This window comes from Lithobates pipiens, unplaced genomic scaffold, assembly GCF_037356315.1.
Source record: "Lithobates pipiens isolate NorthernLeopardFrog02 unplaced genomic scaffold, aLitPip1_a1.2 Scaffold_18, whole genome shotgun sequence".
NCBI classification, from domain to species: Eukaryota; Metazoa; Chordata; class Amphibia; order Anura; family Ranidae; genus Lithobates; species Lithobates pipiens.
The window spans coordinates 634,269,078-634,291,119 of NW_027507758.1; the positions used below are offsets into that span (position 1 = coordinate 634,269,078).

A 22,042-nucleotide genomic window follows, 5' to 3' on the forward strand; every position below is an offset into this window, starting at 1 on the left:
CTTTGAAATACAGAGGTTAAGGTTAAGGTCACAAGACATTACAGAATAATGAGCTAATGAACAATGTGAGCTAATGTGTATAATTTTGATTGGTCCCCAAAATTGGGGCAGAGTCTTGTAAAAATAGTATAAAACGGCAAAACCAGAATTAAAGATTGTAACCATTTCAGCATACCAATTGTGTCTGTATGATGAGTTATGAGTTACCCGCCGGCGAGGACTTCCACTGAGCCATCTCTAAGAGCCTAGGCCATAAGGAGAAGACGGGCGACCTAACAGTTTTGGTACCAGAAGTGGGGTCTGGCGTTTGTTTGAACAGGTAAGACACATTCTGCTCCTTTTTACCTATTTTTGGTGAACTGGTGTTGGTGCTTGCCTTGTTCAAATAACCTTGTATATCCACCCACTTACATAACTGTGCCTTCGCAACGGGCTAGGCTGGCCCCTTGGAAGGTTAGAGGGGCTCGCAGGTATTTTGGTTTTTTTTAGAGTAGTCTGACTAGGCTGGTCTGACTGTATTGAGTATGTTAGGTAGAGGTAGAGGTATATATAATAAGTGTGTTTAAAACTCGGGAAGTATAGGATACGCCCGCAGTATAAGGAGTGGCTGAGTGGACGCCCAATCTTTTTGGGGGAAATATAGTGCACTTATAATAACATGTTGATATAATGTAAATTTGTTTGGCCATTGTATATATATATATAAGATTTTTTTTGCTTGTTTTTCTTTTAGGTACCACCGTAAGTATTTAGGGTGTATAGAGAATTAGAGATAAGTGTATGGTATATATATGTATGACAACTGAATGTAAAGTATTGTATTGATTTGAAGGGTTTTATTAAGGCATTACACATATATGCACTAAATGAACAACATAAATCAGGAACCCGATTGTAGTGAGATAGCGCCCGCCTGCCCACGTTGCACCTTTGGTTTACTGTTCCTTAGTGTTGACAGGACGTGGATCCTGCTAACTACTAGACCAACTGGGTTCTCATACCGACTTGGTGCAAGGGGAGTATATCCTACCACGAGGAGGGGTTTCCTATACCGAGTACTGAGGGTTAACCTTCATAGCTATATCAGCCCCACAGCAATAACAGACGAGGGGACATATTCACAAGTCAGGGAACAGATTATAGCACAAACAGGTTGCTTTCATCTCTGTCCCTGTACTAGACACACCCTACCAAGGTTATTAGATGGGGAATTCTGCAGCAACCCAGACCACGGCCAACCCATCCCCCTATGAGTATGTTAAAAACACACTACCGGGGCCACAGGTAGAACCTTTTTGGACACAGGTCAGAGAACGGTGCCAACAGCTGGGAATACATGACCCAGGACCACTAGGTCCCTGTTCAGAGGATGAATGGAAAGAGGTGAGCAAGGTGTGTCAGGTGCACAAGCACTCTTATCCACCTGGGAAATGGGAAGACACCCAGTACATGAAAGATTGTTACAAAACATGGAATAAATGCTTAGCCAAGTACAAAACAAAGTATGTAACTAAAGTCCCCACAGTAAAGCCTGTAAACTCACCCGCCCTATCTCAGCAACCTGAGGCACCACCACCCCCCCCTTATGTGATGGTTAAACAGGAAGATAGAACATTGGGTCCATGTCTTTAGCTGTATCCATCTTTAGACTCAGCAGTGTTGGCCACCATAGTGTATGGGGCAGCTGATCAGGCACAAGTTACACGATGGGAAAACGAAAGTAGAAGCAGGAAAGAGGAAGTCCGGGCAGAAGGTATACAAAGTAGGGAAGAAGAGAGGATTAGAAAAATGGAAAGGGAATTAGAAGAGAAGTTAAAAGAGCTTAGAGAAAGAAAGGAGGAAATAGAGCAGAAAATGTCTAGAAGGGAGGAAGAGCTAGAAGAGTACAAAAGAGAGCTGGATAAGAGGGAAGGTGAGATGAGAGAATATTCTGCGATAACTAAGGAAGAAAGGGATGGAAAGACCCTGAAAGAGGGGGAAGAGGAAGGAGTCGGGAAGTTGAGCCCCAGGGAAAAGGAATGGGAGGAGAAACAGAAAGAATTTAATAAGAGACAGCAGGAAGAGGAAGAAAGAATACAGAGGAAAAGGGAACATTTAGAGGTATACGAAAGGATACTAGATCACGAGAAACATCAGGGGTATTTGAGCAGAAGGGTGGCATTTTTCCCTCCCTGACACCAACCCAGACTCCGCCCACCCACATAATGACAATGCAACCTTATCCACCAATGCAATCTTATCCCCCAGATCAGGCTTACCCACCAGACAAGGGATGCTTTAACTGTGGGGAACTGGGACACTGGAAGTCCCAATGTCCCTACAGAATTGGAACAAACGCTCAGAGAGGAAGAGGTAGGAATCTAAACACCACCGCCCCACATCGCCTTCAGGATATCAGGTATCCTCACCCACCACAACCCCAATACCAGCCTCAGCCTCATAGACCACCCCCACGCATCCCGATGCAGTGGCCATCCGCTCGGCGGACCCCACAATAGGGATGCCAAGAGAATGTCCCGTCCCTCAGCCTTGTGTGTTATAATCCATCGTGGAAAAGTCTTCCGCAGGTACTATTGCGGGTAGACAATCACCTGATATGTCTATTATTAGATTCAGGGGCTACATTCAGTAGTTTGAATGATGCCATATATGACACACCGCACTGTACTGAGGGAAACTCTATTGGTATAAATGGGACATCAATTACCCACCCCATCACTCCACCATTGCCCGTGGCTACTCCAGAAGGGCAGGAACTATGTACCCAGAGTTTTGCTGTCCTTGTGGATTGTCCAGTATCTTTAATGGGGAGGGACCTACTCTCAAAACTGAATATCACCATTAAATTTGACAGAGGGGGCTCCCTCACTGCCAGCTCACCATTTTGCGATTTACATGCTCCAAAGAGACACACTTACAGGGGACTCTTTGCATCATTACCACCCACTCTAGAAACACATGCCATATGGGCAGAAAACAAAGGGAGTGTGGGTTTTATTAACTGTACACCTTACACACCACAAATGCGTCCAGACGCCAAAGTACAATATCATAAGCAATACCCCCTGCCACTCGAAAAAATTGAAGGCATCACACCATTAATTGATGATTACATAGCAAAAGGGATTCTGAAACACATTATAAGCCCCTGGAATACACCAATCTACCCTGTGAAAAAGGCGAATGGGGAGTGTAGGCTTGTACAGGACCTAAGGGCCGTCAACAAGCAGGTTATACCTCTGCCACCTTTGGTGGCAGATATTTCTTTCATTTTTTTGAAAATACCTGCTGATTCCCTTTGCTACACAGTAGTGGACCTGGCAAATGCATTTTTTAGCATCCCGATCGATGAAGGGGTATTGCCCATGTTCTCATTTTCATGGGGGAAAAAGCAGTTGACCTGGTCAAGATTACCGCAGGGGTATGTGGACAGTCCGGCAGCCTTCTCCATGGTCCTTAATGAGACAGTTAAGTCATGGACTGCTGAGCGCGGGTCGGTACTAATACAGTATGTGGACGACTTGCTCCTGTGCAGTCGATCTGCTGAAGATTGTGCGGTCGATTCCACATCTCTGTTACATCACCTGGCCAGGTCTGGCCACCTAGCATCGCGGAAGAAGATACAATGGTGTCAAAGTCAGGTAGAATACCTGGGATGCATTTTGAAGGAGGGAACCAGGCTAGTATCCCCCAAACGTGCCGCAGCCCTGCAGGCTCTCAGTCCTCCGAGAGACAAAGCAACCTTGCTGTCATTCTTGGGCGCAATCGTATATTGCCGCCAATGGATCCCAGATTGTTCATATTATGATGGCATTCTGAGGGAGGCTACCTTGTCCACCGCCCCAAAGACAATAGATTGGACAACAGAAAGGCTCCATGCTTTTCAGGCCTTGTTAAAAAGTCTGACTCAGGCCCCCGCCCTGGGATTGGTAGAATATGGCAAACCTTTTCAATTATACTGTGTGGTGTCGAGAAATTCTTTTGCTGCGGTTTTGACACAGCAACATGGAACCGGGTACCGGCCAGTCTCCTATCTCTCAAAAAAGTTGCCTACCCAAGTACAAGGGATGCCATCTTGTTTACAAAACCTTGCTGCTTGTGCAATGGCAGTTCAAGAAGCTAACAAATCAGTATTAGGCCATGAGCTGACTCTCTACACTACTCATTCAGTGACTCACCTCCTGCAAAACATGAACACGCAGCATATGACAGCACAAAGGCTTAGTGGGTATGAGATCACACTTCTGAATACTGATAACCTCACCCTCAAACACGCACCACCAAGTAATCCCACTGTCCGCCTTTTGCATTCTTTGCTCAGGCTGCCACGAGACCCTGATCAGAAACACAATTGTGTTGAACAGGTTGCAGCAATAACCAGCCCTCGCCCAGATCTCACTGATATTCCCCTGCCAGGAGTACAGGACGTCTTCATAGACGGCAGCCGCTCCCGCCCCTCTGATGCAACATTCCTGACAGGGTACGCCATTGTCCAACTCCCTGATGTGGTGTTGGAAGCAAAAGCTTTACCACCCTCCTCGGCACAGGTAGCAGAATTGGAGGCGCTCACAAGAGCTTGCATACTTTTCTCAGATCAGGAGGTAAACATCTACACAGATAGTAGGTACGCTTTTGGGGTCACGCATGACTATGGCGTAATATGGGCAAATAGAGGATTTAAAACTGCTGACAACAAGCCAATTGCTAACTCTACGCAAATTAAAGCACTCTTGCAAGCGATTCTTCTCCCAAAGCGGATAGCGGTCATCAAGGTAAAGGCCCATTCATCAAATAACAGCAGAATTTCCAAAGGAAACGCGCTGGCAGACAGAGAAGCAAAAAAGGCCGCTGCCCTATACATTGGTCAGCCAGCCCCCACAACAATGTTCTTCAAAGAACATTTTACATCACCCAACTTTAAAACCATTGTGGCACAAATACAGGGATTAGCTACAAAGGAGGATGTTTCTTTTTGGGTCAAGGATGGCTTGACCAAGGACCAAGAAGGTCTTTGGTCAAAAGAGGGGAAGATATTGGGCATACCAGAATCAAGCAGTGTGCAAACATAGAGCTGCCCCTCTTAGATCAAAACACTGACATTAACATCTATTCCCAACAGGAAATGTACGTGAAAAATCTGGTAAGTATGCTACAGGAAATGAACGAACATGTCTCTGTCACCTTTTCTCCTCTTCCCACAGAGCCGACACACCCCTTCATCCCAGGAGATCAAGTGCTAGTCAAGCAACTGGCCCACAAAAAGAGGATCGGACCAATCTACTCTGGACCTTGGAAGATAGAGAAGGTTTCCAGAACTGCTGTACTGACCGATCTAGGAAACACCTGGATCCACGCCAGCCGGCTAAAGAAGTGTCCACAGCAACCCCAGACCCCAGACCCGCCTCCAGCACCCCAGGACTCCTCTGACCAGGAACAGCAACCAGATTTGAAGCAAATCTCTCTGAACAACGAGACAAATCCCTCACCCACAGGAAGAAACGAGTAGCAGAACTTTGTACACAGTACCTGACAAAAATGATTTCCACTTTTGTGTCAGGAAAAACATTATGCTTCTGGACATGTCTGATTCTGATAGTATTCATACCTGTTTGGTTAATAGCAAATTGTGTGTACCATCCAGAAGATTCAGGGCTACTAGAAGGCATATGTGGGAAAGCACAGACAGCCAATGCACCACCTAGTTTAAAATATAAAAGAAGTATACACCCCACTGAACCCCCTTCAGGTTTCACCGACAGGATGTTGTTGTTAAAGTTTAAGTACAGTTATGCACAAAAGTCTGGTTTTGAGAAATGTTGGATATGCAGCAAACTCCACCCTAGTACAGCCAGAATCCCATTAATGGCCATTCCCTTAAACATCACTCCTTTCCTGAATGGAACACCCCCTATTGTTCTTGTATGCATGCTTCATGTTACTCAAATGCCTCTGCAGGAAGGGTAGCGAAGCACGTTCTGAAACCATGAAGCTGACTTCCATTTCCAGAGATCCCACGGTATGGTATGAGAGTCAGGAACATGAGGCCGGAGGATATGAATCCATGAGGCCTAACAAAAATTAGGTAGAGAATGACCATTTCGATGATATCGAATGGTCAAAGGGAGGATTGTAAGGAGATTCCATAATACATTGCATTATTGATTGTTGATTCTGATTATTGCTTTTATGCTTATCTGCTTAAGTGATTTAAAGAAACTTTTCTTAATACAATTTAGAAAATCTATCTCATGACAGTATTGCTTAATACTGAATTATCTCATGGTCATGTCTATCTATTTTCTGTTAAATGTCTTCATCTTAAAGCATCTGTTTGTGGTTTTCCTCTCTGTACACTGTTACTGGGTATGGAAAGGCTAGACTTGGTTTTTAGGAAGTTGTGGCTGGCACGTCATGGTCAGCAGACGGTAACAGAAAGTAAGGAATTATTGAACTGGGATAAGCTTTGAAATACAGAGGTTAAGGTTAAGGTCACAAGACATTACAGAATAATGAGCTAATGAACAATGTGAGCTAATGTGTATAATTTTGATTGGTCCCCAAAATTGGGGCAGAGTCTTGTAAAAATAGTATAAAACGGCAAAACCAGAATTAAAGATTGTAACCATTTCAGCATACCAATTGTGTCTGTATGATGAGTTATGAGTTACCCGCCGGCGAGGACTTCCACTGAGCCATCTCTAAGAGCCTAGGCCATAAGGAGAAGACGGGCGACCTAACAACTTGTAAGCAACAAGTGTCAGAAAAGATTTAGTCTTTAAATGGTTAAACTGAGAACTTCTACACACTGAGATGACTTCATTCATTCAAGTGTAAACATTGTATCATTCTGTTCTTTTCTTGGCAGCCTGCCCAGAGAGGAGGAAGACGTTTCTATGACAACTCAGGCAACTTACACTGACTTCTATTACAGAAGTCATTTCCAAGTCCCGCTGTTCTAAATCGGCTTTTTATCAGCACAATCGGCCGATGCCGATTAATTAAAAAACTGCATATATCGGTAGACCTCTACACTGTAATCTTACAATTTACATTACTGTATCAATTTACTTCACATACCTTTTGTCCCTAGTGGTTTCTCCAGTGCCCTGCATGCAATTTTATATTATAAATACTGTTCTTTCTGCCTGGAAACTGGAGATTGTCCATAGCAACCAAAAAGTGTCCCTTTACATTAAAAGTGATTTTAGACCAGCTAGAAAACAGTGATAATAAATTGGAATCACTCGCAGAATTGAGCGATAGCGATTTGTGGGGAGATCCATCAAATACTGAAAGTAATGACAGTGACAATTCTGCAACTGAGCAAATTTCAGTGTTTTTGATTTGATTACATTATTGAATAATTTTTATTATCATTAATGTTATTATTTGTTCTAATTATTTATAGTTATTTATTATATTTTCATTTATGATTTCCTTTTTCAAACTTTATCATACCCGGGATGTCTACTAGACTCTGGTTTGAACAGATTTAAGTGTGATATTCCTAAGAATTACAGGACTACAATATAAAACGCCAAATTTTCATGCAAAATAATTGTACCGTTTTAAGCATCAAAAATCGGACATAATCATACCGCCAGGGAGGTTAAAAAAGTCTTTTTTTTTCCCCTAAACTCTCCCTTTCAGAGTCCTGTTTCTCCTTCTGTTTTACTGAATACAGTTCCGCACAGTATTTCTGGAAAACCCCTGCTATTTCCATTGTTGTATATACCATTTCCCCAGTGCTATTTTGTATTTTCTAATTATAATTTGCTGGGGTTTTTTTTATTTTTTATTTTTTATATTTTAGCCAAATACTTCCCTGTATTGTTCCCCCATTGATACCCCTCCTTCCTAATTCTATTAACCACTTGCTTACTGGGCACTTAAACCCCCCTCCTGCCCAGACCAATTTTCAGCGCTGATGCACTTTGAATGACAATTGCGCGGGCATACAACACTGTACCCAAATGAAATTTTTATCATTTTTTTTCCCACAAATAGAGCTTTCTTTTGGTGGTATTTAATTACAGCTGGGAGTTTTATTTTTTGCTAAACAAACAAAAAAAGATGCAAAAAAAAAAAATCATGTTTAATAGTTTGTTATAAAATTTTGCAAACAGGTAATTTTTCTCCTTCATTGAAGTGCGCTGATGAGGCGGCGCTGGTGAGCACTGATAGGCTGCACTGGTGGGCACTGATAGGCACAGATAAGGTGGCACTGATGGGCAAAGATGGGCACAGATAAGATGGCACTGATGGGTGGCACGGATGGGCACTGATAGGTACCACTGATTGATGGGACTGATGGGCACTGATAGGTGTCACTGCTGGGCGTCACTGATGGGCACTGGTAGATAACACTGATGGGCACGGATATGTGGCACTGAGGTACAGTACTGTTGTTGAGGCAGATTGTGGGCACTGATAGGTGGCACTGATGGGTGGCACTTTTCCCATACTTTAGGTGGCACTGGCAGGTGGGCACTGATGCCCTGGCCCCAGCTCGCCGTGATCAGGACTGAAGTCCCTCTCATGGCTGCCGGTGATCGGCTTTTTTTTCTCTCCTCGCGCTGTCAGCGCAAGGAGGAAAAATAGCAGATTACCGGCTCTGTTGTGATCACATGATCAGCTGTCATTGGCTGACAGCTGATCACGTGGTAAGGGGGTCGGAATCGACCCCTTGCTCCGATCTGTGATCAGGCGAGTCTCATAGACTCGCTGATCACAGAGCACGCCGCGCGCTCCCCTCTGGGGGCCCGCAGGCCACTCGTGCACAGGACGACGTCAATAGACGTAGTCCCGGCAAAGCAGGTACGTGCTGTAGCCGTCATTCGGCTATAGCGCGGATCTCAAGCGGTTAAAGATCTTTTGTGTTTCCTGTTACAATAATTCTTTTAATTCATCCCTTTTCAGAACAGCAGCATGATATACTTCCTGTTTACCTCTTTTCTTATGCTGCTGTTCAAACTCATAGATTTCTTTCGTTAGTCCATTTTTCTCATTCTCTCCTTTTTTTCCTGCTCCCATGGCTATCAGAATACCTCTTATGTAGGCCTTATGGGCCTCCCACAACTTGGCATCTGTTATTTCTCCGGTATCATTTATTTTGAAGTATTGCTCCAATTCTTTTTTTTTATTCTGTCCTCAGCTTCTTTATCTTGGATTAATTCAGCATTTAGGCTCCATATATATATATATTTTTTTAAATTTTTTTATTTATATCAGGAAATGGGTCCACACAGACCAACAGAGTAGAAAACTTTCCACATAGTTTACAGATAGCGAGGCAGTATCTGAAGTACAACATCAATAACCTGCTGGCATTATCGCCAAGAAGAATAAACAGCAGTATGTGGATTTGGGATTTCACGTCATTCTGTGGTCTCACTTCCCAGTTTCTTTTTAACTAACTAGGTATCCCTATCGATACCACTGCCAGTGTACATGGGGGGGGGGGGGGGGGGATAGGTGAAGCAATGGGGAGGGAAGGACCGAGGGTCGACTAGAAGACAGGGGGGTAAATCGAGTATGGGATATAAAAGGGGGGAGGGAATGTAAGAAGGAGGGGAGCAAGGTGTGCTACCCAATCATGGAGTGCGCATATGACCATACTGAATTACAGATGTGGGGCCCATCCCTATGGCCCCCAGGCTCAGCGGATCTTGGGTGCTGCATACAGTATCACCCTTCTGTGTCCACCCGTTTCAGGGCCTGGCCCTCAGTCGAGTATATGAACGCAGTCCAACCTTGCCAGGTTTTAGTGAAAGTCTCCTCTCTATTTTGCGCGGTGAGGATAAGATCCTCCATTTTCCTAATGTCCTCCACTTTACGCAGCCAGAGGTCAATGGTCGGCGGGATGGGCGATTTCCAATGGAGTGGTATGCAGGCCTTAGCCGCATCAAGTAGGTGGCGGATCACCGATTTCTGGTATTTCCTGTCGGGTACGTCGGAGGCATGCAAGAGATAAAGAGCTGGGTCGTCTGTGAGAGGCAGGGCCGTGAATTGTTGAATTGTCTCCCGCACCACTTTCCAAAAGTGTGCGAGTTTCGGGCATGACCAAAAGATATGCAGAGTCCCTTTGTCTGCGAGGCATCGCCAACACAGGTCTGATGTATTCGGGTAGAGCTGATGGAGTAATGAAGGGGTCCTACACCAACGTGAGATAATTTTGTAATTTGTTTCTTGGATCTTGGCACAGATGCAAGATTTGTGGGCAAATCTGAGTATACGCTGTCTCTTGGTGCTGTTGAATTGGCAATCTAGCTCTTTCTCCCATTTAAGTAGGCCCGGAGGAATAAAGTCTGCTGAGGGAGAGTTTAGAAGATTATAAGTCAGTGAGAGTGTGTGCGACAGGACACCCGCGTCAGTGCAGAGCACCTCCAGGGCCGTGAGCGTCTGAGCGTCTCCCCGGGGGGGTGGGATCGTTGAGAGGAAATGTGTGAGTTGGAGCGTCCTCAGGAAGTCTAGTCGGAACGGGCCCTTAGGGTCTAGTAAATCTGCCGTCTTCCAGCGCCCCCCTGCCCTAAAGTGGGATGCTTGATGTAGTCCCGCCTCCCCCAAGTTCCGAAGACTCCCATCGTAAAGGCCTGGAGTAAATAATGGGTTGCCTATGATGGGGTACAGGGGCGAGTTTGGGGAGGAAAGGGGCGTTTGCGAAACTATCCGAGCGCAGACCTTCGCAGAGTTACCAATCAGTGGGTGACGTTTGATCACACCCGGCAAATCCGAGTAGCACCATGGCATCCTCCGGAGTGGAATCACACTTTGTGCCTGTTCCAGCTGGGCCCACAGCTTGGTGTCCTGATGGCGGCACCAATCTATGAGGCTTCCCAGATGAACCGCCTGATAGTAGGCTCGAATATTTGGTAGGGCTAAACCGCCATGTAATTTGGGGAGCACCAAGAGTTTGTGAGCGAGTCTAGGTTTTTTTGTCGCCCAAACGAATTCTGTGAATGCAAATCGAACCCTTTTAAAGAAGGCGGAAGGTATATGTATAGGTAGGGCCTGCATCAGGTAGAGAATTTTCGGGAGGACAGACATCTTTAAGATGTTACAACGTCCCATCCAGGAGTGCATACCCGACTGCCATTTGGACAAAAGTGTTTTTATTTCCAACAGTAGCGGAGGGAAGTTATACTCATACAGTTTCGAGAGTGTATGTGGGATATACATACCAAGGTATTTCAGAGCCGTGTTCGTCCACTTCAGGGTAAAGCTAGCTTGGAGGTGGGTAAGCTGCGCCGCCGGTATCCCCACGCCCATCGCCTCAGACTTGGCAAAATTAATTTTTAAATTTGAGAGCGTCCCGTACGTTTCGAATTCCCGCATCAAATTTGGAAGGGATACCACTGGGTTGGAGATTGAGAACAACAGGTCGTCCGCGTAGGCCGATACTTTGCCGAGATGCCTGCTATGTTCGGATTTGATCTAATGTGGCAGAGGAACGGTTCGAGGGAGATCGCGAATAAGAGAGGTGAAAGCGTCCCGTTCGTGATCCGGAAAGGTTCGGACGGCACCCCATTGGCCCTAACCCTGGCCGATGGTGTGCTATATATGGCCTGGATCCACCCTAACATGGTGTTGCCCAGTCCTATGTGGCATAGTGTGGCAGACATAAAATCCCAGCTAACCCTGTCAAAGGCTTTCTCAGCGTCCGTGCTGAGAAAGACACTTGGCCTGTTCTCCATGTTAGCAGTATACAGCATGTTCAAGACTTTAGTGGTGTTGTCTCTAGCCTCTCTGGTGGGTACGAAGCCTACCTGGTCAAGGTGTATCAGATCGGGGATGTATGATTGTAGCCTCATGGCTATGATCTTAGTGAATAGTTTGAGATCCGTGTTCAAAAGAGAGATTGGGCGATAGTTCCCGCATAGGGATGGGTCCTTTCCTTCTTTAGGGATCACTGCTATATGTGCCTGTAATGTGGCCTCATAGAGCTTGCTCCCCTTAGTAAGGTCATTGAAAAGGTGTAGCAGATGATGTCCAAGGGATGGGAGTAAGGTCTTGTAATATTGTAGTGTTAGGCCGCCCGGGCCCGGGGCCTTCCCTCTCTTGGTGTTATGAATTGCCTGTTGGATTTCGGACAGTGTTATAGCTTCCTCCAAAACGTCCTGTATGTCCGTCGACAGGGTGGGCATGTTGGAGGAGGCTATATAGTCAGTCTCCATATATTTGCCCTATTTTGGCCCCTGGATATATTCTCTTTCATAGTCACTGGGGCATGGTCTGAAAGAAAGAGTTGTAACTTCAATGTTTGTACTAATCACTGAATCCAATAACCTATGTTCTATCAATAAATAATCAATTCTTGAGTACAGCCAATGCACAGGGGAGTGGAATGTGTAATCTCATATTTTAGAATGTTGTATTCTCAATACATCCATCAATTGATACTGATGTAGCTTCTTTTTTATCATCTTCAATTGTACACTTCCAGTCTCCTGTGCCTGGGACATGCTATCTATCCTAGGTTACATACAGAAGGTAAAATCTCCTGCCATGACTAATCCTCCCTTCTTAAAAAGAGGAAGTAAACCCTGATGAGTTTACTTCCTCTTTCATTCCCTGCAAAGGTAAAGCATAATGGACTACTATGCATCACATAGTAGTCCATTATGTGTCACTTACCTGACACAGGAGCCAGCGAAGTCACCGCTGTCCCCTGTAGTCCGGCGCATCCATCTTCTCGGTGGGTCTCGCTACTCCGCCATTGTCATTCGGCGAAGCCGCGATGAAGTCACTCCCGCGCATGCGCACGGGAGCCGCAACTCGTGGCATATCGCCATTGACCGCGGCACGCTCAATGCGCCTGCACGCCGCTGTCTACGGCGCATGCGCCGTAGACAGCGGTGCCTGTCTTTCGTCAAATATCTCCTAAACCGTGAAGGTTTAGGAGATATTTCTTGGACCTACAGGTAAGCCTTAATCTAGGCTTACCTGTAGGTCAAAGTTGGTTGTAAGGGTTTACAACCACTTTAAACTCCATTAGTTTTTCCATAACTGCTCTCAAATATTTAATTGTGTTTTTGTTGGGGCTAACTGTTGGCGCTATATAAATCGTGAATAATAATAATAATAAATGTGCCAGAGTGCAGTCCATGTCGCATAGTCTCCCCCTCAGGAACAGATAGCGACCTTCAGGGTCTACCATTCTCTCCTCCAGGGTAAACCTTACTTCTCTGGCAAGCCCTATGGCTACTCCCTTTTACCGTTTTGTTGTGGAATCTCCGTAAAACTATTTTGGGAAATCTTTTGAGTTTAATTTTATATTTGTTTCATAGGAGATATGTGTCTCTTGCTGGAAGACTACCTCTGCAGCATATCATTTAATCTCTCTTAATCTGTTGAGTCTCTTTATAGGAGTACTTAGCCCATGCACATTATATGTTAAAAAATTTAGTGATGTCATCTTTGCTCCTTGTACTCCCCTCTCCTCTTGCTATCCCGTTCGTTCAGCCCTACCCCTGAATTGGATTGATTATACCCGATTCCAAGGGGCATTTGTCTTGATAGGTATAGAGTGAGCAAAGAGGAGTCATCAAGTCTACGGTAGGCCTTTGTTAATTTGTGAGAGCTTTCCTCTGCGGGATCCAATGGCTGCACTGCTATCAATCAATCCAATCAAGAGTTGAGAACCCCGGGCAGAGGGACAGCGCGTCCCCACCAGGTGAAGTTCCAGGGCTCAGGTAAGTAAAACGTGGTGCTGGGATGCTGGTCACTGCCAGGTGTTTTTTCACCTTAATGCATAGGATGGGTTTACAACCCTTTTAAGGGTGCTCCTGAGCCCGCTCGGCTCCCCATGTCCCGTTTTCTGTTCTTTACATTTTTCTTTTCCTCCCTCCCCCTCCCATTCCAGTCCCCTCTTCTCCGTTATTGTTCTTCTTTTCCATCTATGTTTTCTTATTTATTTATGCTTTCTTCTTCTTTGGGACCAGGTACCATTGTTGTTGTTCCTCACTATTTGTTGTTTTTTCCACCAGCCAGGGATCTCCAATATTGGCATATCCATTTTTTTGCAAAATCTTTCCATTTCTTCTGGAAACCTTAATACTGCTGAGCGGCCCTCCTTTTACCCTATTAGGCAAGCTGGGAAGCTGCAAGAGTACTGGATATTATAGGTCTTCATTTGTTCCAATAAGGTTTAAGTACTCTTCTCCTTGCCAGAGTTTCTGATGCAAGGTCTGGGAAAATATATAGTACCGTTTCTTCATACTTTACAGGGTGTTTGGCTTTTAAACCTTGCCATATCTGTTCTTTATCTTTTATAGTAATGGAATCTTGCGATCATATCTCTCAGGGTTTCTCCAGCCATATCTGCTGGTTTTCTAATTCTGTGTATTCTTTCAAAAACTTTATTTTTTCTGTTGTTGATCTTCCCAGCAATGAGCCAAATTTTATCTTGTAAATCTTCTTCCTGCATTTCAGGTAGGCCCCGGATTCTTAGATTTTTCCTTCTATTGCAGTTTTCCTGATCTTCGACTTTATACCTCATATTCCTCTGCTCTCTCCGTATCCTCTCCATCTGTTCTTTAAGTTATTTTATTTCTACCACTTGTATGTCCAGGTTTTCCTCTGTTTCTTCCACTCTTTTTAATATTTGGTTCAAATCTCTATGTAAGGTTGTCATATCTCCTTTTAAGGATTGTTCCAGTCTCAGAAACATCTGCTCCATTTTGCCTTTCGTTGGGAGTTGGCTTTTTGTTTTTAGATCTCCTTCATTATATTCCTCCTGCTCTTCGTTTACATTCATAGAGCTATTTGCTCCCACGGATTGTCTACTTTGCCCATTTTTAAGAGTTCCCTCTGTTTGCTCTTTGTCCCCAGTTGTCTTCCAGGGCTTTCCTTGCCCCCTTCTTGTGTCATGTACTTCTTTATTGTGCCGAGGCTAGCATTTACTTTAGGGGGGTTCTCCTGCTCCTCTGACTGGTTTACCTCTCATATTGTTCTGTGTTATGGGGTATTCTACGTTGGGAGGGTTCTGTATGTACTGTCTGCGATATCAGGTTTTACTGTTCTCTGGTCTTCTAGTACCTTCCATGGCTTATTATTATTTACCCCTGGGGAAAAAGTACCCTTTTAATTTCTCCAGTGTAACATTTTATGGTCGCTCATCAGACCAGTGCCGCTGTCTGAATACTGAATCTTTTTACATATATTTTCTGTTAAATAACCACAAGCGATATATTTTCAAGCTGAGGCTCAGTGCTTACTTGTTTGTGTCTCAGACTCTCTTTTCTTCTATTTCCTCCTTTTTACTTCATTCTGGTATATGTCTCTGACGTCCCTCACACAATATTTATCTCAAATCAAAACCACGGTTCAGACTTTTACTTTCTTACTGTCCACACAGTCCTCAAGCCCCTCCTCTTTCGCTTTTCTTTTTCCTGATGCAGATGCAGCGGGTATATGGGGGGCATAAAAGGGAAATCTGAGGGGGGAGAGCGAAACTAGGGAGTATCAGTCTGTTCAATCCATTAAATTTTTATGGTATCCTCCTGTCGAGCTTCCTTAGCCTCTCTCAGTCTCTCCTTATTGTCAGTCTCTCTCACAGACTGCCTCTTGGTAGCAACCAGGCATAATTTTGGGGGTATACCACAATTCAAGCATGTAGAGTATACAAAAAAGCAAGCTTGACTCACCCCTCTTGCAGTTCAGTTTTGCTGGTACAGGGTTCGGGGCTTGCTGCCAAAATTCCAGTGGGTCGTCCGCTTGTTCCACCTGTCCCACTTGTGAAGAGGCTAGGGCCAGAGGCCCGGGCTTAGAGCCAGTGGCTGGGGTCCTGAGGTTGTATCTAGGGACCAGAGGCCATGCTGGAAGCCGGTGGCTGAGGTCCTGGTGTTGTAACTAGGGACCAGAGGCCGGGCTGAGAGCCGGTGTCCGGGGATCAAGGTTGGGAACCAGCCCTCTGCCAGGGCCACTGAGCATCTCCCAGGTTGTGCCTGTGCTCGTTTGTTCCCTTACCGCAACCACCGGGAGCCACACGCCCCTCTCCTCACTCTCGGTGTCTCTCTCCCCCAGCTCTGAGACCTCTCTGGATTCCCCTGCACTCTCCACGCCTTTTTACTTCGGCCTTCCGGACTAGCACTTCCTCCTCTCTCACCGTCCTGCTGACTCGACTCCTGCAGCCCATTGCTCGCAGCCCATCCCCACGCCAATTTTCAGGGGCTTCAACATAGGTAAAGTCCACCATCCTTCACAGAGGGGGCACCAGACATGGGATCTCTGGGGGTGTGGGGGAGTTACGCGAGGATCCCAGGCAGCTTAGCCTGTTAGCCGCATCCGGGTAGGGGCCTCACAGGCTCAGCATCGGCACCTGACTGCAGCCATCACCAGGTTCCTCCCTCCTCGTTCCAATCACAAGCGATGACAAATGTAAACAAACCACAGACAACTGTCTTTTACCAGTCTTGTGTGAGGAGGAGATCAGGGGAATAGTGAGTTACAGATTACTATATGTACTACTGTGCCCAGATTGCCCCTCCTGAATAAAGAGGACCCATCAGCATACCATCTGAGTACCTGTTTGTGAGCTCACCTGAGTACCTGACATCCCATGACATCCTGTGTACCTGTCATCCCGTCTGTGTACCTGACATCAGGAGTACCGATCTCGTAAGCCCATCAGGAGTACCTGTCCCGTGTACCAGTCCCGTGAGCCCATCAGGAGTACCGGTCCCGTGAGCCCATCAGGAGTACCTATGTAGAGAGGCTCCTGCGCTCTATGGCAAAAAGAACAATTTTGGAAGTGGAGTGAAAAAGTAGTTCTAATCGGAGCAGCAGACACTTTTATGAGTGAACTCTCAATAAAAATAGACAGAACAGGGGGGGGGTGTGTTGCGCTTCCTTAGATACCAAGAGAAAAATAAACAATAAACTTATGTGATAAAAAGTGACTGTCAATACTTCACAAAATATGAAAAACAGGTGCAATGGTGCTTAGTATGTGGTACTATAAAATTGCATGGAAATGAACATCTGATATAAAATATTAATAGTGCATCATACCAGTGTCTATACAATTAGAAAAAAAGGGGGTCTCCAGCTATAAAGTGCAAATAGTGAATTGCAATAACTATATAAAAAGGAGTGAAACGTCTAAGATAAAACACAAAAAGAAAAATTCAAACATCTAAGATAAAACGAACGATTTATTTGTAAAACAAACTATATCTACTCACAAACAGGAGCGAATAAACAGGCACACACAACTAGACGGATCAATGGATGATACGAACGTCACTTCCGATTTCCTACGCGTTACGTCATGAATGGACTTCAACTGGTCCATTCGTGACGTAACGCGTAGGAAATCGGAAGTGACGTTCGTATCATCCATCGATCCGTCTAGTTGTGTGTGCCTGTTTATTCGCTCCTGTTTGTGAGTAGATATAGTTTGTTTTACAAATAAATCGTTCGTTTTAAAACTACTACACCATGGAGGATATCTTTTACTTGTTATTTTGAGCATTGTTGGTCGACCAAAACTACAAGGAAGAGCGGCACTGTCAGAAGTCCCAGTCACAGCCCATCTGATCCCCCGGAATTTTCCCTGCAAATTTACTTTCTTGCTGTAACCTTACAGCTGTGAGGTAATTATTTAGGATTATCCACATTAACACGGGATACCGCTTGGAGGAGAACTACTTTGGCACATTTGCACTTTATGTTTGGTTGTGAAATTACACTTTAGATCTGCACGATTGGACTGTGTATGGGACACTATCGAGATTCACTAGCTGTCGCTGCTATTTTGCTGCTATTTTATTTCCTTTTTACTAAGGATTATATTGTTGTTTTTTATGTTCTTTTGCACATCTAAACCATCCATAGAATTTTTTTGGATTATTTGCTACACTAATGTATCGGTACATAATTTTTGTAGTTTTATCTTAGATGTTTGAATTTTTCTTTTTGTGTTTTATCTTAGACGTTTCACTCCTTTTTATATAGTTATTGCAATTCACTATTTGCACTTTATAGCTGGAGACCCCCTTTTTTTCTTATTGTATAGACACTGGTATGATGCACTATTAATATTTTATATCAGATGTTCATTTCCATGCAATTTTATAGTACCACATACTAAGCACCATTGCACCTGTTTTTCATATTTTGTGAAGTATCGAGTCACTTTTAATCACATAAGTTTATTGTTTATTTTTCTCTTGGTATCTAAGGAAGCGCAACACACCCCCCCCTGTTCCATCAGGAGTACCTGTCCCGTGAGCCCATCAGGAGTACCTGTCCCGTGAGTTCATCAGAGTACCTGTGTAGCCAATTACTACTTACATGCAGCCAATCACTACCTATCGTGCAGCCCATCAGTTTCACCTGTCATACAGCCACCATGTCCAAAAAAGTATACACTCCAAAAGAGGCCTATCAAATCCTAAGCCTGACCGATCAGAGCAGCGGGGAGCTCTCCCCACCGCCCAGTTACAGTTCTGATTCCAGTTTGTTTTTAGGCCTTACACAGGGCTTACAAAACAAAAATAAAAAAATCTGAAGTGCATGGATATTGGTCTACCAACCCTATCCACCACATGCCAATTTTTTTTAGCTGTCATGTCTAGGACCCGGGGGGGGGGGGGGGGGGGGGGTTTACTGGGTGTAAATAGAAAATAAGATCTTATTACCTCCTCTGCTGCCTCTTCCAGCAACGTCTCCTTTCTACTTCTCTCTGACTCACCTCTCACCTGGAACTTCCTGTCCAGGTCAGTACCTGACATCACTTCCTGTCTGTATTTCATAGAGACATCCTATCTGAGTAGAAGAGAGATCACCACCTTGTGGAGCTCAGAGGAACTGCAGCCCAGAGAAACGTCTCGTAGTGTGAACACGGCCTTCTCATTGTTGCCAAGTGTTCCTGGATGAGTGAGGACAGTCCCGGGATTGTGGGTACAGTGATATCGTGTCCTCATCTCACAGGTTCCAGGACTCAGAGTGCCGAGTGTCAGTGAGGGGATGACGGCTAGTACACCTTCTGGGTTCCATCACCAGGCACAGCAATTATAGCAGATTGTGGGGATCGGCAATCTCCTTTCTCACAGTGATAATAGAACTCCGACATCAGCAGAGAGGCAGCCGGAGTGTGTGATCAGGTGAGTACCACCACTGACCACCAATGCTGGGCTGGGGTTACACTTTATTATCACTGACACCAACAATGGGGCGTATTTTATCTCACTGACACCAAAGAAGGCACTAATTTTATCATATTGAGTGGGAGTGTGTGATCAGGGGGAGTGTGTGATCAGGTAAGTACCACAACTGACCACCAATGCTGGGCTGGGGTTACACCTTATTATCACTGACACCAACAATGGGGCTTATTTTATATTACAGTATAGCACTGACACCAATTATGGGACTTATTTTATATCACTGACACCAATGATGGGACTTATTTTATATCACTGACCCCACTGATTTATATCACTGACACCAATGATGGGACTTATTTTAGATCACGGACACCAATGATGGGACTTATTTTAGATCACGGACACCAATGATGGGACTTATTTTAGATCACTGACCCCACTGATTTATATCACTGACACCAATGATGGGACTTATTTTAGATCACGGACACCAATGATGGGACTTATTTTAGATCACGGACACCAATGATGGGACTTATTTTAGATCACTGACCCCACTGATTTATATCACTGACACCAATGATGGAACTTATTTTAGATCACGGACACCAATGATGGGACTTATTTTAGATCACTGACCCCACTGATTTATATCACTGACACCAATGATGGGACTTATTTTGTCTCACTGACACCAATGATGGGACTTCTTTTATATCACTGACACCAATGATGGGACTTCTTTTATATCACTGACACCAATGATGGGACTTATTTTAGATCACTGACACCAATGATGGGACTTATTTTAGATCACTGACCCCACTGATTTATATCACTGACACCAATGATGGCACTTATTTATATCACGGACACCAATGATGGGACTTATTTTATATCACTGACACCAATGGTGGGACTTATTTATATCACGGACACCAATGTTGGGTCTTATTTTAGATCACTGACCCCACTGATTTATATCACTGACACCAATGATGGGACTTATTTTAGATCATGGACACCAATGATGGGACTTATTTATATCACTGACACCAATGATGGGACTTATTTTGTCTCACTGACACCAATGATTTATATCACTGACACCAATGATGGGACTTATTTCATATTGCGGACACCAATAATGCCACCACATGCACAGGCAAATGGATGGGGCCTAGATCATGACATCATTGTCCGAATATGACCATATCTGGGCAATGATGTCACCACTATCCCCGCCCCTTCCTTTATATAGCTCAGGATGCTATCAGTCAGTGAGTGTTACCATTGGAGATCGCTCCTTTTTAAAAAGCACATTGAGTTTCATTATTGTTTTTTTTGTGAATGCGTAGGGGTGGTATGTACTATGTACCCCAAACTTATTCAGGTGCGGGCCCAGTATGTGTGGGACCCCTAATATTAAAGAGGGGTTCCAGATTCTGATAAGCCCCCCTGCATAGAGACCCCCTCAATCACCAGGCCAGGGTTGTGAGGATGAGGCCCTTTTCCTCATCAATATGGAAGCAAGGTGCTTTGCCTTGGGGGTCCCCCCCGGGAAGGCACCCCCATGTTGAGGGCACATGGTCTGGTATGGTTCAGGAGAAGGGGGGAGCTTCACACTCGCCCCTCCCCCTTTCCTGGTCAGCCAGGCTGCATGTTAAGATTAAGGGTCTGGTATGGATTTTCTGGGGGGGCACACACTTTTTAAGTCGCCCCTTAATATCCATCTTAGATTCAGAGGGTCTGGTATGTATTTGGGGGGCTCTATACATTTTTTTAATTCTTGCTGTAGGATGGGCTACAGAAAAGGGGACATTTACAAAGAAAAAATGCTTTTTTTTTTTTTTTAACAGCACACAGACCCTCCAAAGGTCCCCCAAATACATAGAAGAACCTTGGGGGGGTCTATGTGATGTTTTGGCAATTATAAGTGTATGAGTATGATCTCAGGTATTAGTATGAAGACATGTCTGATGAAGGAAACTAAGGGAATGAATGTGACAATCACTCATCCAGTCATTACAAATTTTGGCCATAATGTAACACAATGATTTCCTATGATCGCCAGCTCCATCTAGTGGCCATAATGGGGTATTTTTTAAGATATGACACTATCAGTGAAAATATCACAATACTGCATTATGGTCACTAGATGGAGCCAAGCAAATCAGTGTATGAAATAAAATACATCCAATATTCATCACAGCTGGGTGAATGGTGGTCACATTCATTTAAATATATATATATATATATAAAATAGACCTCGAAGTGTTTGTGAAATCTTACACCACAAAATGTACTCAGCCAATGAAAGGTAATGACTCCATTTTTATTTTTCTACTGCTATCAATGGCAAACACGGTACATCACTTCATCCATGTCTTTGGTGATCTCTGATCGGCTTATGAACTCAGGGATGAACACTACAAGAAATTTCTCAGGGCTGCAGTTCCTCTGAGCTCCACAAGGTGGTGATATCACTTCTACCCAGACAGGAATTCTCTATGGAAGACATAAAATAAATCTTTATGGAAGACAGGAAGTAATATTTACAGACTAAGCTGAGGCGTATTCACATGCTTCAAGTGCAGAGACTGCCAGGAAGTGGGCGCAGCTCTGCGCTAATCACAGGCAGTGAGACATTGCCCCGATGTGCGGCTGCAGAGATCGGGAAATGTCGCACTGCCTGTGATAAGCACAGCGCTGCGCCGACTTCCTGGTGGGCTCTGCATGTGTCCCATGTGAACACGCCTGAGCTCATCCCTAGTACAGACAGCAAATTCCATGTGGAATTATTTGGAGAGAAGACACTCCAGGATCTGGCAGCAGAGGAGGTAATATGTAGATTAACCCCTTCAGGGAGATCAGTTGATGATTAATATATTTTGCTTCCAAATCTGGCCATACATGGTTCAGTTTTATCGTTC

General features: G+C 44.6%; 1 protein-coding gene across 1 annotated transcript in view; it reads right to left on the reverse strand.

The window, feature by feature from the left end:
* Positions 1-18,734, reverse strand: part of LOC143986891 (uncharacterized) — a 51,580-nt gene extending 32,846 nt beyond the window's left edge. Inside the window, exon 1 of the mRNA XM_077485297.1 lies at positions 18,642-18,734. Within this exon, the coding sequence (XP_077341423.1) occupies positions 18,642-18,734 (93 nt within the window). The remainder of the gene's footprint in view (positions 1-18,641) is intronic.
* Between the last annotated feature and the right edge of the window lie 3,308 nt (positions 18,735-22,042).